Source organism: Panthera tigris, chromosome B4 (genome assembly GCF_018350195.1).
Source record: "Panthera tigris isolate Pti1 chromosome B4, P.tigris_Pti1_mat1.1, whole genome shotgun sequence".
NCBI lineage: Eukaryota > Metazoa > Chordata > Mammalia > Carnivora > Felidae > Panthera > Panthera tigris.
This window is the reverse complement of record NC_056666.1, coordinates 135688117-135706179: the sequence shown is the minus strand read 5'-3', so window position 1 is coordinate 135706179 and position 18063 is coordinate 135688117. Positions and strand designations below refer to the sequence as shown.

The 18063-nt window shown below is 59.4% G+C and overlaps 1 protein-coding gene across 3 annotated transcripts in view; it reads left to right on the top strand.

Moving 5' to 3' along the window:
• Window positions 1–16138, top strand: part of SHISAL1 (shisa like 1) — a 70208-nt gene extending 54070 nt beyond the window's left edge. For all 3 annotated transcript variants that reach the window (XM_042993498.1, XM_042993497.1, XM_042993496.1), the window contains exon 5: window positions 15961–16138. In XM_042993498.1, the coding sequence (XP_042849432.1) occupies window position 15961 (1 nt within the window). In that variant the 3' untranslated portion in view covers window positions 15962–16138. The remainder of the gene's footprint in view (window positions 1–15960) is intronic.
• The last annotated feature ends 1925 nt before the right edge of the window (window positions 16139–18063 follow it).

The window sequence follows — 18063 nt, the reverse complement described above, 5'->3', positions numbered from 1 at the left end:
TGCCCCCTCCGCTTTTCCTTCTCCGAACCCGTGTGTGCTCTTCTGAGGATGCGGCCAGACCCCATCGATTCGTTCATTCCTTCAACACGTGCTTTCCGAGAGTTGGCCGTGCTCTAGGGCCAAGGGCAGGGAATAAAAGATAGGAAAGACAAGGCCCCGCCCTCAAGGAACACCAGCCAGTGATGCGCAGAAAATCAATCCTGACCACTTACTTTGCCTGGAAAATCAGTGTAGTCGGCCACAGGGCGAGTATACCTCAGAGAGGGTTTTGGAAAAGTCTCCTTGAAGATGCACTTCCAGAATGAACCAGACTGGCCTTGACTGTCCACAGACCCCTCTTGGAGCCCAGGTTCCAGACGGAGGTTCACTGGGCCCAGATCGCAGGTCTGTGGGGTGGACAAGCCAGGGCCGTGAGTCCAGCCGGCCAGATCCACAGGCCCCGTGACCTTGGGCGAGTCACTTGTTCCTCCCAGGCCTGTTTGCCCGGCTGTGAAAAGGGGACGCTGGGAGATGGTGCCCACCAGGAGCCTGGCACGGGGCAGGCTCTCAGCCACAGGGTGCTCCATTGCCAAGGGCGTGCTGCTGGATGGCCTCATCAGACGTGCCTCGCCCTGGGAGGGGCTCCTGCGGTCCTGCCCGCGCTCCCGGCCACCTGGCCCCACGGGGAGGGGGGGTGGGGACCCACACTGCCCAGTCGGCACAATAGTTTGGAATCGGTTAAGATTCCCTAACCCAGTAACTGCGGCCAGCTACTGTTTAGACAAAGAGGCTGCTTTGAGTGAGCAATTAACCAAGAGATGTTTCCACGGAGGCCTGGACGAATCCGGGGAACATCGCCTGCGAGAAAGGAGGATGTTCCTTCATGTCAATTTGACAGGAATCCCGCATTATGGGTCCCTGGGCCGCAGCGGGGGGGGGGGGGGGGGGGGGGGGGGCGTGCGGAATGCGAGATTGCCACGAAGGGAAGCGCGGCCGGGCCCATAGCCATTATACGTCCCCAAACCATTGAGCGCAGGGGCTCTTGATGGGCCTGGCTCCCAGATCGGGCGCCACAGGGCCGGGGAAGGAGGAATTCATCTCCATCAGTGCAGGCCAGGGAGGACCAGAGAACCTTTCCTTCCTTATTCCCTCCATCATTAAAACTCTGGCCTTCACTGCTAAAATATTTGCTTCCAAGAATAGATGCTTGCTGGCCCAGCACAGCTCTCCCGGCGTGGGCATCCCACTGCCGTCAGAATGATGGGAACCAACGCTCGCCTGAGGGCCGAGAGGGCGCCCGGTCCTCATAAACGCCCTCCAGAATAGTCTTACTGCCGTTGCTGAGGCGCCCCTGAGGAGGCCCGGGAGACCTTCTTGGCAGATTGCTTTGGCTCAAGGAGTGACTCCCGCCTGCCCCCAAGTGCGGGGACCTGTGGCTTCAGGCATTGCTGGGTGTGGTAGCCCAGGATCCGGGTGTCCCCTGAAGTCCCCTGGGCTGCTTTGGCACCCGGCTCTGTGCTGCCCGGCTGTGTGTCCTCGGACGAGCTGCTTCAGGTCTCTGAGACACCCGCGGGGAAGCAGGTAATTCCCACCTGGCGGGGAAATAAGGGGGGTGCCGTCCGGGGATGTGCGGAGGACCTCCAAAGTTTCCGCTTTGCCCGTTGCTGTCTCCTTTGTGAGCAGGAAAAGGGGTCCCTGCCCCCAGCCGAGGCTGCTGATGACTTCTGTCCTGGCTCATCCAACCAGACAAGAAAAGGGGATATTGTGCTAGGTTGTTGTGTTGGCAGCTTGGTTACCCTGGGGCCTGCGTATCCCAGAATCCACTATCCTGGGAAGGCCGGCCAGAGTCGTCTGCATTTCAGGAAGCCCAGAACAGCGTCACTAGACCCTGGTGGTCTCACAGCCGGGGAGGCACAGCTACGGAGGTGTCCCCGGGCCCCAGCGTGTCGTCGGATTTTCCGTCTGCGTCCGGCTCTTCTTTCCCGACTGCCGACCCCAGGCCGCAGACCCCGCAGACATGCCCCAGGGCGCTCACAGAAGGCAGGACCCTTCCCTGGACCCCAGGCCCCCTCGGCGGCCCCTCAGCCCCCGGGCCCCTGCAGATGGCCCCTTCCCCCACCCAGTGCGGCTGAGTGACCACCCCCCGCCCCGAGCCTTCGGCTCCCCTTTCCTGACCTTTCCTGGCCCAGAGCGTGGAAACAGAAGCTCCTATACTCAGCGCCTTTCTCCGAAACAGCCCAGCGGCTGGGTCCTCGCCGGGACCCTGCCCGATGCCATCACTAACGTGACGCTGAGGGGCACATCTTCGGCACCTCTGGCATCCACATGCGTCCCCGGCCAAGGTGTCCATTTAACGGAGTGCTGCTTGCTTCTTCCCCCAAAAGCCATGATCTCGGGGATGTTGCACCTCATGGTTGGTGGCATCGGAGGGGGCAGGAAACCCAGGACCCCACGAGGCGGCTGTCTTGATGGGGGGAGAGCGTGTCCCTCAGTTCAAGGAAAACCCGGGACAGCAAAGCGCTTTCAGCGGGAAGCCACTTGGCCAGATGGGAGCTTTGGTGACAGGCCCCTGCCGTGGGGGGCAGGGGTGGAGGCAAGGAGGCCGCGGGGAGGCCGTTGCTGCGCCCCAGGGAGGAGACTCTGGTAGTTTAGGCTGGGGGCGGGGGACGAGTTTGGGGACGTTTTGGAGGTAGCCTGGTGGGGGCCTGTTGCCTGGCTACAGTGCCCCCCCCCCCCCCCCCGGCTGTGCGTGAGGCGACAGGGGAGGGCGTGCCTCCCAGGCGGGGGCGGGGGCGGGAGCGGGTCCCGGGTGAGCAGGAGCCAGAGAGGGGCCAGGAGGGACAGCAGACTCGGGACGTGTTGCCCGTGATACATAGCCTCCCCCCGGCTCTGGTCCCAGCCAGGAAGGCCAGAGACTAGCGTGCGTGTGTGTGAGAGTGTGTGTGTGTGTGTGTGTGTGTGTGTGTGTGCGCGATACCACGTCTGTGTGCCGTGTGTGTGCATAAATGTGTGTGTTGTGTGCACGCTCACGTGCATGGGTGTGACCCTGGCTCCAGCCTCGCCCCCTCCTGCCACCTCTGTCCCAACCCGAGCGCACAGGAAGGGCGGGGGGGGGGGGGTGGTAGGGGCGGGGGCAGGGCATCTGAGCAGCCCAGGGGCGCGTTAACATAAAAGCAGAGATTTGGACAGAGCTAGGGCCAGGGGACCAGCAGCCGTGGACGGTCACGGGCAAGGTAGAAAGAGCCGTGGGAGCTAGAGGCGCGTTAGCTTCCCCAGGATTTAGACAACGCGGACCCAGGCCGAGCTCCCAGCCAGAGCCGGGTACACAGAACGGGTCGGGCCCCAGCCAAGCCTGGTCACCTCACTGGGTCCCCACCCCGGCTCCTCTGCGAGCTCCTACTCCTCCCTCAAAACCTTGCTCCTGGTGGCCATTTTCCTGAGGCCTCCCACCCTCCTCCCTTCTCTCCCTGCTCCCCACTCGCATGACGGCCAGGCCCACGGGGGTCTGTTATCACGTCTGGGCCGGCTGGATGCGGTGAGGGCAGGGACGGCCCGAGTCCCCCGGGGTCCCAGTGCCCGGAGCCGAGCCCCGGGCTGGGAGGCACGGCTGGTGTTGGATTCCTTCCGCCGCCGGCTTGCTGCTTAACCTTGGACGGCCTCGTCCCTGCCGGGGCTTTGCTTTCCTCTCATGTGACAGAAGGCTTCTACGGTGTCTTTCGACTTAAAAGCCCTCTGACCTTCCATCTGCCTAATGGGGACGCCGATCGGGGACCAGAATGGATGTGGAGAGCACTTGAAAGATTCATGACGGGAGGCAAAGGGAGTCTTTATTTTCGTCGGGCAGGAAGAGGTGGGGTGGCGGCAGAAGAGAACACAGCGTCTCCAGCACTCTGTGGCATTTAATGCAGAACGCAGGTCTCCCGGCGCGAGCAGTGGCATTAAATATTTACCAAAGCGGCACTAAAAATTCACCTTCAGGATGTAGGTGTTTAAAGACCCCCGAGCTCCCCGAGAAACGTCCAGAAGTCAGGAGGGCGAAGTGACGGGAACAAGGCCGCGTGCAGGGCTTGGATGACGAAGCTCCCGGAGCCAGCTCCCCACGGACCCTCAGCCCCCCGCCCCCCGCAAGCCAGAACGGCCTCCAGCCCTGCGTCCACGGGGCGCCTGCCGGGTCAGCCCTCCTCGGCCACCAGCCCCCCTGAGGCTCCCCGCGGCCTGCCACGTAAGACAGGCCGTGGGCACCGAGGCGGAGAGAGCTGGGGCGTCCGTGCGTCAGAAGGAAGGTCGGGGCGCAGGGGTGGGGGAAGAAGGGGAGCACAGGAGGGAGGAGCCGGAGATATCGGCGGGGCTGATCGTGCGGGGCCGCGGTGAAGAGTGGGCTTCTGAGTCCGGGCACAGGGGACACCCCTCGAGGAGAGGAACGTGGCTCGGTGTGTCTTTTAAAAAGTTGCCTCGGGCAGCGAAGAGGCCATCGGGGTGTCACAGGCAGGGCTGTTGGCAGAAGCAGGGGACAGCGCCCGTGAGACTGGCTGGCGAGTGGTACGGAGGAGGGGGCTCCAAAGGGGAGACCCGGGACCCTGGACGGAGCCGCTGGGGACGCACTGGTGGGATATTCTGAGATGGGAACCCCGGGGTGGGTGTGGCTTTGGGTACCAGCTGCGCAGGGACATCTGAAGTTCAGGAGGCCCGTGAGCTTCTGTGAGCATCAGGGGGGTGACGTTAGGGCCGCAGACAAGTCAAGGAGGGTCTCAGAGGAAGGCCTGGGCTGCAGCCCAGCTTAGACTTGGTCAACGGGACTTGTCGTGGAGTCTGAGGGGCTGGGGGTCCCCTGGGGAGAGGAAGGAGTGTGTGGGAGCTCTTGGGGGGACGAAGGGACCCCTGGAAGGGAGTCGGGAGGAGCATCGATAGGAGGCTGGAGGAAACCAGGAGGCGTGGGATCCAGAGGCTTAAAGAGGGGGTGTCCTCAGAGGATCGAGGCCAGCCGTAGGGATGTGGGGGACCAAATGCCCTGCCCTTTGCCCGTCGCCCCCATGACGCCCCGTCCCTGTCCCCCCAACACCCTCCCCTGCCCCCGGTCCCGTCGGCGTGCTCCCTGAAACACAGAGACAACGTCGCGTCTGTGGAAGCTACGGGCAGCACCCGGCACCAGAGACACTGTCCTTCCCTCCCCCGTCTGTCTGGCCTCTCTCTTCGCTGGGAGGACAGCCATCGTCTGCCTTTAAAATGACCCGGCGTCCTCCAAAACACAAAATAGGTCTGACTTGCCCACGAGTAGGGTGTCTGCTGGGACAGCGTCTCACCTTTCCCGGAAGCCCAGGGGGCGGCGGGTAACTGGGGTGCCGGAGGCACCTGGCGGGGGGTGCCGCCCACCCTTCCACCTGCCACGTGCCCGGTCCGCCCTGGCAGCCGCAGAGCTGGGACCCGCACCCGTGCTCCCCTCCCAGCCCTGGCCTAGAGCAGGGAAGGACGCCAGGAAGTCACGACCCCGCAGTCCCGGATGAGTCTCAGAGCGCCTGACGTCGGCGTTGGCCCGAGCCAGCCCTTCCCGAGGGTGTGTGTTACACACGGCCGCCTCCTCCATGCAGCCTTCCGAGACCACCCCCTTTGTGGCTCAGAGCTCTGCCCTGGGGGGGGGGGGACTCTGCTCTCGCCTCGGTGGGATCGCCTTCTCCCCCCCCTCCCGACCCCCCGAAGGTTCACTCCGGGCACCTGCACGGTTTGCCCCTCGTGAGAGGTGGATCCGAGCATCCCCGCATCTCGGGGCTGGGGGGGACGGGGGGGGTGCAGTGGATATATGGTCAGTGCCACGCAGACGCAGACGGAGGTACCCCCGCCCTGGAGGGGCGCACTGTCTGCGGTCCCCACCCCCCCCCCCCCAGGCAATGAGTCATGTTGGGTCTCCTGACTCCTGCCTCTGTCAGCTAAGGGTTATTGTTACCGACTCTCTCAGCCTTCTGGAAGCGTTCATTGTTATTCAAATTGCCAGGTGCTCTGTCTTACCCTCCCAATTAGGACGCAGACACCAGCTGGGACACTCGTCATCCTGGTGGGTCCCCCTCCCCCGCTGCCGCTGGTTCCGCAGCTCTCTCTGCACCGCCCCCCCCCCGCCCCCTCCCCCGCCCCCCAGCTCCCTGCCCCCAGCCCGCCAGGCCACTGCCCTGCGTCAGAGCGATGGGCGCACACAGCAGCCGGCGGCCCAGGCTGCTCGCCCTCCCGGCTCCACACGTGCGCGGGTTGCGTGACCCCCCTGAGCCTCAGTGTCCCCATCTGTACGCGGAGGAAGTAACATTCCCCCCTCGCAGGGCTGTGGGAGAGCTCGGCGAGACTGTGCGTGGAAAGCGCTGGCACAGAAGAAACACCCAGCCCAAGCGCCCTGACCCCTGACCCCGGCCTCGACCCCCGCCCTTATTACAGCTGGGGAGGTGGGGGGGGAGTGGCGGCTTCCACGTCTGCTCTCGGGGCCCTAGGGTCACGTCCCAGTGCCTTCGCCTGGCATGGAAGTGCTTGGTGGCCGCCAACCCCCCAGACTCACCCCTGCCAGGAGCGTCTGTGCTGCACCGTTTGAGCCCCTGGACGGCCTCGGCTCAGGCCGTGCCCTCCCCCTGCGTCCCTTCCTCATCTCCCTGACTCTGCTCGGGGCTCAGCTCGACACCAGCTCCCCCGGCTCCCCGAGGGCTCTCCCTGAGCCCCACCTCCACCTCTGCACCAGGCACGGCCCCCGGGCACTCCCCGCTGGCACAGCGCGGACCTCCCGCTCTTGTTTGCAGGTCCCCCACCAGCTCTGAGCCCCGAAGGGCAGGGCCCACCCCTGGCTCAGGTCTGTGCCCCCAGCACCCAACCAGGGCTGGCAGAAGGTGCGGCCGGTGAGGGCTTAGGTGTGGACACTGGTGTTGAGCAAAAGGAGCATTGGTGACCCTGCGAGGCTTCTGGCAGGGAGGGGCCAGGCCACCCGCAAGGCGCCCGGGAGGACCGGTGGCCCCCAAGGACGGGGCGGGTGGCTCTCAGGGACAGGAGCCGGCCGAGCGATCGGCTTCCTGCACTCACGGATGGGAGCTCCCTGCGTGACCGCAATGCAAGTGCCATGAAAGCAGCAGAAAAGCTGACATTCGATGACTCTTTGTTCTGAGGTGCAGTGTTCCTGACGTGCATGGACTGCCCTGGGGCGACGGGCCCTGCTGTGTCCAGATGGGCCAGGCCAGAGCTGGCAGCGAGAGGCCCCGTTGGCCAGCAGTGAGGAGTGGCAATCGGGTGGGTTCTGAGGCCCAGAGAGGTTGAGCGACTTGCCCAGGGTCACACGGCTTGCGAGGGAGAGACCTGAGATCTGGACCCAGGCCTGCCCCCCAAGGCCAGGGGCAGTCACCACCCCCAGCCCGTCTCCAGGGCCCTGTGGTACTGTAACCAAGACAAGCCGCATGGAGGGGGTGCCCTGTGAGCAGGGTCTTGAAGGATGAGTAGGAGTTTGCCACGTAGAGAAAGGGGCGGTGTCCCCAGCCTGTGGGAGCAAACTCGGGCGTTCTGGAGAGGCTTTGGAGAGGGGAGCACAGATGTGGACACAGTAGTCGGAGTCTGGCGGTGAAAGGCCCCGAGTGCCCGCTAAGGCCTGTAAACTTTACCCTTGAAGAAACCCTGACCAATTTTTTTTTTTTTAATGCCATTGATTTCGAAACATTTCACTTTGTGCAAAAGAATATACGTAAGGGGCACCCGGGGGGCTCGGTCCGTTGAGCTTCCATTCGATTTCGGCTCAGGTCATGATCTCTCAGTTGGTGGGATCGAGCCCCGAGGGGGGCTCTGCCCTGACAGTGTGGAGCCTGCTTGGGATTCTCTCTCTCCCCCTCTGTCTGCCCCGCCCCTACTCATGCGGTCCCTCGCTCTCTCTCTCTCTCAAAATAAATAAGCGTAAAAAAAGAACATACATAAAATGTATAATGCAACAAACGCCACGTCGCACTGCCCGCCCGGCCTGTGGCACAGAGCGACGACAAGAGGCCCCCCGCATGCCCCACCCCAGCGCCCCCGACTCGGTTCCCCGGCCTGAATTTCGCACCTGCTGGCCTCACTCACCTCCCCCCAGGCTGTCGCTGGAGCAGCTTTTGCTGTCCGGAGAAGTCTCTCTGGGCAAATACAGAGGCTGGCCTGACCGCGGGGCCCAGAAGCAGGGACTGCCTCCTGGAGGCCCTGGCCAGGGTCACGGGTAATGCCGCCTCCCTTCAGAGAAAGGGGAGCCTCATTTCCACATCAGCTGAAGAGCAGAGACCAGTAAGAAGGACATTCCTGCTGCCTCCGTGTCTCAGAAGGGCCACCAGAGGCAGGGAGGGGAGCTACGGGAAGGATTCGGCCCATATTATAAAGGTTTCCCAGCTAACTGAACAGTAGAAAGCAATGGGCCGTGGGCTAGTGAGCTCCCTGTCCCTGGGGGAAGCCAAGCAAGGTCTAGACAACCACCTGGATTGCCTCCACAAGCGTCCTCAGACTTCCTCTTCCTTGAGCCCCTGGGGCTTCCTCTGTCTCAGCATTTCCCTGCCTGATGTCACTGTCTGCCTCTCCAGATGCAGCTGCCAAGGCCAGAGTCTGAATCATCCAGGCCCCCCCCCCCCCCCCGCCAACTAAGTCCCCAGGGCTGGGATAGAGCAGAAAACCCTGCATCAGATAAGCCCTGCTCTTAGGGAACAGATGTGGCGGCAGGAAGGCGGACGGTCCTCAAATGAAGGAATGTGAAGAGAGTGGCAGTGAGCAGGGGGTTGGGGGTACAGGTGGGTCAGGAAGGCCTCCCTGAAGAGCCAGCCATCTGCACCGAGACCTGAGGTTGCTCAGAAAATGAGCCGTGCACAGATGTCTGGGAGAGCAGCCTGGGCAGAGGAGACGGCAAGTGCAAAGGCCCTGAGGCAGGGGCGCCCAGGAATGTTGGAGGAACAACTAAGAAGCCCTAAGAGGGCTGGAGAGGAAGACAGAGGAGGCATGGCAGGAGACCACGTCGGGAAAGTATGAGGGGGCAGCATGGAGAGACACCAGAGCCTTGGTAATAAGAAGCCATTAGAGACTTTCAAGCAGAAAAGATTTATTTATTTGTAACATTTATTTATTTATTTTGGAGACAGAGAGCTCGAGTGGGCAGGGGTTGGGTAGCAGAGAGAGAGAGAGAGAGAGAGAGACAGGGAGAGAGAGACTCCCAAGCAGGCTCTATGCGTTCGGCACGGAGCCCGACGCAGGACTTGATCTCATGAACCCTGAGATCATGACCTGAGTTGAAATCAAGAGTCAGACGCTTAACCGACTGAGCCACCCAGGGGCCCCCTATATCTTTTTAAAAATTTTTTAAATACTTATTTATTTTGGAGAGAGAGAGACAGAGTGTGAGCAGGGAAGAGGCTGAGAGAGAGAGAGAGAGGGAGACACAGAATCCGAAGCAGGATCCAGGCTCCCAGCTGTCGGCACAGAGCCCGGCGCGGGGCTCGAACCCACGGACCGCGAGATCGTGACCTGAGCCAAAGTCGGACGCTTCACCGACTGAGCCCCCCGGGCGCCCCACGCCCCCTATATTTCAAAAATATATAAGAAGCACAGAGAACTCTGGCTTCCGTGTCGAGAATGCACTGTCGGGAGGTAAGGGCAGAGAAATCAGCGAAGAGTATTGAAATCCTCGAGGGCGGCGGCTTGGACCAGGGCGGCGGCAGGGAAAGCGGTTAGGTTCCGCGTGTATTTTGAAACGATGAGATACGGGCTGGCGGGTTGGACCTGGGTGTGCGAGAAAAGAGCTGCCGGAAGAATGGAGCTGCCATCAGCCAGAAAGGGGACCGAGGAGGAGCGGGTTTAGAAGGAAGCCTAGGAGTTCGGTTTCGGGCGTGTCGAGGACGAGATGCCAGCTGGGTACCCAAGGGGACAGCCAGGAGGTGGTTGGATGTTCCGGAATAAAGTCCGGGGAGGAGGCCTCGGCACGTAGACGGGATTAAAGTCACCAGCCCCGACGACGGCTAAGACAGACACCAGAGGACGGGAGGTGTGTGGGCGTGGGGCCTTGGGGCGGCGACAGACTGTCCTTTCTGATGTCGGCCTCCCTCTCCACGCGTGGGGAGCCATTGCTTTTGAACCGGTGCCCTACCGACGGCCGTGTCATTGATCCCCACCTCCCGCCATCGCCCGCATTGCTGCAGCGAACGGGCTTGTACATCCTTCGCCCTTGCGTGCATATTGGGGGGATGATGGTGAAACGGAGTTGCGGGGTCAGAGGGCATGTGCGTCTGTAACTCTGTAGCACGTCAGACTGCCTTCCAGAAATGACCTTGATGTCTCTGCTACTATAGCAACGAGGCAGGGATCCCCCGCTCCCCGCCCCCCGCCACCAGCCCCACAAACCAGCAAACACGAGGAGCGCACAACCTTTCTGGTCTTTGCCGAAGTGGTGGGTGCGAGCACACGGGAGGGTCCCGTTTGGTGGCCCGGAATGCTTTGTCATTATGGCTCTGATTTGCACGGATCTCGTTTTTGACTTTGGATTTGCGATTTGACGGTTTTTCTCTCTCCACTTGGCAATTGGTCTGCTAAGATGCTCTTTTCCTGGGTCCTTGGGGGTAATTTCTGTCTTGTTGGCAATTCACTCATTTCGTCGAGGTTTTCTGATGTCGTTGGACAGAGTTGAGCGGGCGGGCTCCCTCGCTCCTCTCTGATCGTTTGTCCGCTCGCCTCGGTTTGCCGAGCACCTGCTCTGTGCCCAGCATCGTTATTGTCCTGGGGACATGGTAGTGGACCGAACCAATGAAACGCCTGCTTTTATGCGCAGAGGATTGTAAACCTACGTGGGTAACACCTGTGCACGGCTAGATTTTAGTTAGTGCCAGAGAGAAAAACAGCATAGCACGGAAGGAATTGGAGACGGAATGCAGCTTCTCAGGGTGGTCAGAGAGGGTCTCAGGCACAGGTGACTTGAAGGCCACGAGGGAGTAAGTCATGTGTCTCTCTGGGAGAAGAGGTGGGTGTCTGGGTCCTCGGGAAACACGGAACCAATAGGATAGATGTGGATGCGGATACAGACACACATATACGTAGAGATACGCTCCAGATGTAGATATAGCGACGCTGTAGATATATACACACCGTAGATACGGATAGGCTATAGAAATAGATACTGACACCCTGTGAGCACAGGTGAGATTTACTACAAGGAATTGGCTCGTGCAGTTTTGGAGGCTAAGCAGTCCCGCGATCTGCAGTTGGCAAGCCGGAGACCCGGGAGAGCGGATGGTGCGCGCGGGCCGGTGCGCGTCCCAGGCTGAAGGCCGGAGAAGACCGATGTCCCCGTCGGAAGACGCCAGGCCGAGAGGGAACTCTCCCCCGGTCAGCCAGCCTGTCCGATTCAGGCTCTCGATGGACCGGGAAGGGTGGTCGGCTTTACACAGTCAACTGATTCCGATGTGAGTCTCATCCAGAAACACCCGAGCAGACGTGCTCGGAATCGTGTTTGCCCAGATACCTGGCTCCACCCCCACTGCCCAGTCGAGCTGACCCACGAAATGAGGCATCCGGGTCAGGGTGGAGTGACCTTCTCTCTTTTGAGAGAAGACAAGAACTTGATCGGAGGCGACGGAGAGAGAAGGTTTTGGCTTCCTCTCTGATGGGACGGGGGCCCTGAGGGATTTTGAGCCGAGCGGTGACATAATCTGATTCGGGTTTTCACAGGGTCCCTCTGGCCCAGGGTCCCAGGGAAGCCACTGCAGGAAACCTGTGGGCCCGACCCGCGGTGGGAGAAGGGGGCGCAGGAAGCGTGTGGTTCACGGGTACAGCAGAAGGCGGGCCCGCTAACGGATCGGAGTGGGCTTTGGGGGAAGAGGGGGGCCAGACATAGCCCTGGGGCTCCGGTGCGGGCCACAGGAAGGATGGACTTGTATTTCCTGAGGTCAGAGAGCCCTCAATGTATAATGTCTGAGCCCCCGGGAGGAGATGAGCTCCTCAGGGGCAATGGAGGTGGAGAGGAGAAGGGAGGGGAAGGGGGGAAGGGACGTGGAGAGGAGCGTGAGCAGCGGTGACCAGAGAAGCAGAAGGAGAACCGGGAGAGGTTCCGGAGTGTCTCGGAGACAAGAGGAGTGACCCTGTGGCAACCCCACTGGCGGAGGCGGGCGGGGGGGTGGGGTGGGGAGGGGAAGGGAGAAAAGGACCAGAATCGACCACGGGATTTAGCAACACGGAAGCCTTGGGTGACCTTGACAAGGGCAAATTCCGCAGAATAGTTGGGACAAAAGCCTGTCTGCGGGGGCCGAGGGACAGTGGAAATGGAAAGCCAGCGGTCACTTCCTCCTCCTGCCTTTTCGATTCAGCCACAGCTCACGTCTCCGTCTCCGTGTCTTGCAAAGAACCAGAAACTGCATTTATTTATTTATTCCTTCCTGCCTTTGTCTTTAAGTTCATTTCAGTTTTGTTAAGGAGTGTTTATCTACTTTGAGAGAGCGGGGGAGGGGCGGAGAGAGAGGAAGAGAGAGAGAGAGGGAGAGAGAGAGAATCCCAAGCCGGCCCTGTGCTGTCAGCGTGGAGCCCGACGCGGGGCTCGAGCTCACAAACCGTGAGATCGTGACCTGAGCTGAAACCGAGAGGCAGACGCTTAACCGACTGAGCCACCCCGGCCGGCGCCCCAACTTAATTTCACTTTTAAGGTAGCAGTTGCTTTTTCCTGGAGTTTGTTTGGCCTTTCTTTTTTAATTTTCTGAGTGGGATCGTTAATTCATGTCCTGTCTATTAATATTAGTATTTAAAGCTGTAAATTTTCCTCTGAGCGTCTCCTGAGCATCCCACAGGTTCTGAGATGTGCCATTTTCATTTTTATTATGGTCCCCATGTTCTGAAATCTTAATTCCCTAGCTCTCTCTTGGACCCAAGAGTTATTAGAGAGTTTCTAAACGTCTTGGTGGTAGAGTTGGCTTTGTTTTGTGGTTTGGTTGTAAATACTTTCAAATTCTAGTATATCGTGATCAGAGAACGTTATCTCCTTGTTGAAGTTGGGAGTTTGCTCTCTTCGTGGTCTGATAGTCATTTTCTGTGCGTTTGTTTTCAAGACCCTTTGAATAGAAGGCGGATTGTGTTGAATACGCACACACACGCACACAACTGCACACGACACAGGCACACACATTTGTCAACTTCCTCTGTAATGGACAGAGAGGTTAATCAAAACGCGTGAGTACCAGTGGGGCCCCTGGGCGGCGCAGTGGGTTGAGCGTCCGACTCGATTTCAGCTCAGGTCACGATCCCAGGGTGCTGGGATCGAGCGTGGAACCTGCTTGGGATTCTCTCTGTCTCCCTCTGCCCCTCTCCCCGGCTTGCATGCACACTCTCGTTGGCTCGCTCGCTCTCTCTCTCTCTCTGAAATCAAAACAATATGTATTTTCATTTACGTTTGTAAAAAATGCACAAATACTAGCCAGCGTGTCTCCTGCTTCCTACATTTCCAGCAGTTCTGGCCCCGTAAGGCAGAGGCCATGTTATCTGGTGCACAGACACCCCTTGCTCTGAGATCCTCGTGGTGACTCATCCTTGATCGACCCCCGCCCAGCGCCCTGCTTTTTCTCCTGCTAGACTCCAGCTTTATCTAAGATTCGGATCAAGACCCCTGCCATCTGCCCAGCCTTTTATGTTACACCCACGTGACCCCGTTCTGCCTTCAGGAGACCTTGTTTGTCATCTGGTCTGAGAGTCTTTTTTTTTTTTTTTAAGCGACTGTGTATGGCTCATTAGCATTTCCTGACGTGGCAGCTACATTTGGTGTTAGTTCTGTCATGGTTTGTGATGGGCTTCCCGCTTTTATAGCGTTTGTGGAGGTTTGTCAATTTTCACCATATGGTCTCTGTTTTCTTTGTTTCATTTTTTGTGTCTGTGTCTTGTGACAATTTGCAAGGCTGTGTTTTTGATCCTGTGGTTATCTTTATAATTATGCTGTGATAGGACACCCTTAATTCTCTCTTTCTTTAGACCATGTGTATTTTCTCCCTACATATGAAGGATGTCCAAATCCGAATATTTCTGTTTTCCTTCCCCTTCTCTCCCTTCCGCCAAATGCTTTTGGTTGCTTGTGTTTTAGGATTTTTTTGTGTGTGTTTACTGTTGTGCATCTAATTTTACTTAAACCTCGGAACGATTCTTCAGACCCCTGAACATAAGTGACGAAGACGTGGTTGATGGGATATTCCCTCCTTCCGTCTCACCTCTCCCCTCCTATCTGTTATCATTTACACCTGCCCTCTGTTTTCGCTTTCCTTCTTTCCTATAATAGTCACGACCCTCGGCTTTGTCTCAGATGGTCCTGCCGATAAATAGATTCTGGCTGCCAGGGCCCTTGCCGTGCTCCCCCCATTTGGCCTTGGTCCTCGAGTAATTTATATATAAGGACTCACGAGAACTCTGTTTCAAAAAGAGGCTCAAAAAGACGATGTGAAACCTGAAAGATGGTTCGTCTGGGTTTTCCATTCTTGGTTCGTGCATCCTTCAACACGTACGCAGGAAACCCCTGTGATGTGCCCGCCGATTACCGTCCCAGCCCCTGATGATACAGCAGTGAACACAGAACCCGAACCCTTTGGTCCCCTCGTGGCTTACTTTCTAGCTGGGGAGACACATAGTAAATTGGACCAGTAAGTAAACTCAGTGGATGCTATGGAGAAAGGTAAAGCAGGTGGGGGGGGTGGGGGGTCACCAGACCTGGCTTTGCTCTGGGCAGAGGACGAGGCTCTGTGGAACCCCTACCCTGCGCCCACGCACGTGTCCCCGCGGATGCAGAGCAGGGAGGTTGGCCTGCTTCTCGGCCTCTCGCCTGCTCTGGAAGGATGGGCTGTGCTGGCCTTGTCAGAGCCCCGCCCTCAACTCCCTGGCCTTGGCCCTCGTAACACACCCTGGGGCTTGATTGAATATGGCTTATCGGTTAAGAGCCGTGATCAGATGCGAGTAACAGAATTCCAGCCGCCCTGGCATGGAGGTGAGCTGTCAGGACCCAGCACCAGAACCAGGTTCCTCCCGGCCCCCCACGTCACCTGCATTAGCGAGTGTCCCTCCTTCTCGCGCTCTTACCTAGATTCACGTCCCCTCCGCAGTGGACTTCCGCCTACACGGGGCTGGGTCACGTGACCACCCCGTCTGCCAGGAAGTCTGGAAAGGTAAGTGTCTGCGACTAGGCCGTTACCCCTTTGAATGGATGTGGGACAGAGGACTCACAGTGCCATCGCGACGCTGCTGTTCAAAGCTGTGAGTGCCCTGTGGGCCAGTGTTTGCACTCCTGCCCCTGCCCCGTGGGTCTCTCGGCCCGTCCCTGTGCCAGGAGCACCCTGGTTTCCGCCCCATCGCTTCGTAGGATATGGTCGCATCCAGTGACGTGATTCCAAGATTCACAATGGTTTTTATTACGATCGTGAGTGGTATTGGTGCCTGTTCTTAGTATCTTCTAGATTTTTATAGCAAGGGTGACTGTATGGTTTATCATCCAAATCAAAGTCCTTACTAGCCCGGAAGGGGAACAGTATTAAAAATTGTGTCAGAACAGCTGGTGTTATCTGGGATGACCCAAGCTGAGACACGTGGTCACTCTGGTAATTGTTGCCATAGATAAACACCATTGGGGTTTGGAGGTGAATCTGATGTCTCGTGGATTGAAAGTCGTATCTCTGTATCCACGTTCTGTCCTAACAATTACCCTGTTCATTCTCTTGGATTTTCTGTGTACATTGTCTGCTATTGTGATTCAGTTTCTTCTTTTCCACTCCTGAGACACTGTGCTTTTTTCTTGTCTTATTGCATGGGCCACGGGTGCTGGTCCTGGATGGAGCCATCGTGGTGGCGGACGTGATCGTCCTGCTTCCCGTGTTAAAGCCAAATGGTTCTCAGCATCCAGAAGTCACGCACTCGGAGAAAACCTGGCTTCTCCTGGCACTGAGGCCCAGGAGAAAGGTCCTCAGTGAGTCCCCACGGAGGAGACACCAGGTGACGTTTTGTTTCCTTCTGCTTCCCCAGAAAACCCTTTCGCCGTGCCTCAGGATGGGGGAGGTGAGACCCGAAGCGCCCGGCACGACCTCCGAGAAGAACCACGTCAGCAGAGACCCCAGGGAGAGCCGAGGTGGCTGCAGCGGTGGCACAGGAGGGAATGCCACCTGTGCCCCAAACCCCCTTCCGTGGACTTCTAAGACTAGGAGCAAACTCAGGGGTGGGGGCCGGGGGCCGTAAGGGAGGGAGGGGGTCGTGAGCCACCCGTTCGCAAGCAATAGTCCCGTTCTGGGCCGGTGGCTTCTGAGAGGTGACGCCAACGTGGACTCAGGATGGGCAACACAGAGCCACTCTAATGCAAGCCTGTGCGATGTACCCGTGGGCCCCTTGCCTCCGCTCCCTCCAGTCGTGGCCTGTGGGCCTTTCCGTGTCAGAATACTGAATGTGAGTGTGTGTGTGCGTGTGTGTGTGTGTGTGTGTGTGTGTGTGTGCGTGTGTGCGATTTGGGGTGTTCTTTTTGTTTGCTGAGTCTCTGTTGGGGTCCCCGAGTCTTCTTATGGGCAGAGGTTCCCCTGTGCTGGGGGTCCTTGCCGGCGTCCCGGGGCAAGCTTTTCGCCACAGCTGGCAGCTGGGACCCAGCTGGCATCAGCGGGGTCTCAGAGGCCACTGGGGCTTCGCAAATGCTAGTGAGGGTTTGCGCTCCTGGAATTTATTCCTGTCACAACGTGGTGACAGGAGACGCGTCTTGGGCCACCCATGCATGGCGCAGGCACTCGGCCGCGTGTCTTTGTGTGCCCGCTCTCCCGCCGCCTGGGAGGGGGGTGTGGTGAGCCCCCTGCAGAAACGGCTCTGAGGAATGAAGGTGCCAGGGTCACAAGGCCAGGAGGAGGCCGTCCCCTCTGTTTGGTCTTAGGGGTGTGGGAACCCAAAGTCCAAACTCCCCAGCCCAGGGCACCCCCAGCGCAGTCCCTGGGAAATCTCTCCAGTGGCTTCTCGGTGGACTGGCTGTCGCCCCGAGTTCTCCGCCCACCACTGCCCTGAAACCCGCATCCACACAGCACATCCTGGTTAAGCACCTGCTGTGTGTCAGGCCCCAGGCCGGGCCGTGATGGGGACCGGCCCTGAGGCAGGCGGGCTTTGCCTCTGCCCTGGTGGGGCCACCATCTGATGGGATAGACAGACACACAGATCTGTGCTGGACAGGGGGCCGTGGGAGCCCCCGGGGAGGGGGACGTTTCTAGAAACCATTCTAGTTTAAGGTGAGGCTTCCAGAAACCCGGTGCCTGCGACATCCGTCCACAGAGCTCCCTACCACCACCCCCACCCCTGCTGGCCCAGGGCACACACAGGGAAGGGCATTGCCCAGGAAATGATCACATGAATCCCCCAAGGCCACACTGCCAGTGTAGACGCCCTCGTCCTGCTAGTGTCAGCGATGACCAGACCTCCCCCAGCTCTTGACTCGGTGGCCCCTGCTCGATACACGGGTGTCCCCCTGATGGCACCTCCTCACCTAGCCAGACCCGGTGTTCTTGCACGCGGACTATCTGCCCTTCAGACACAGCAAGTGAGCGGGCGGGCCCCTGCTCGTGGCGCTGGTTTCACGGCTGGGGAGAAGCGGGTGACGACTGAAGATGCTACCAATGGCGACCGGCGCGTGGCCGAGAGAATTCCGTCCAAACCGTCCGTGGGTGAGCGTCTCGCTGAGAAGCGAGAGTCAGCCACGGGCCTTAAAGCCGGGGGGAAGGCGTCCCAGTACAAAGGTCCTGAGGCAGCAACACGCTGGATGGATTCGAGGAGCTGGAGAAACCCAGGGTGGCCGGGACCCAGAGGGAGGGCAGAAGGGGCGGAGGGTGAGGGAGTCCGTAAGGCTGCGCACGCAACGGCCCGTCCTTGGACGAAGCGCTCTCCGTGTCCCTTCCACAGCTGCATGAAGAAGGGACGCTGCTTGTTTCGTGGACTAAGGCTGAGACCCCGATGGCCCCCGTGGCTTGCCACAGGCCGTGGGGGACCAGATGCACGGTTTCCGTGCATCTCCCCAGACTGGGGCGCCCGAGCGCATGGCTTGGCAGGGGCAACATGGGAAAACGTTGCTTGGGGTCTTGAGTAGGGCTGGGCGTGTCTTCCCTTCCC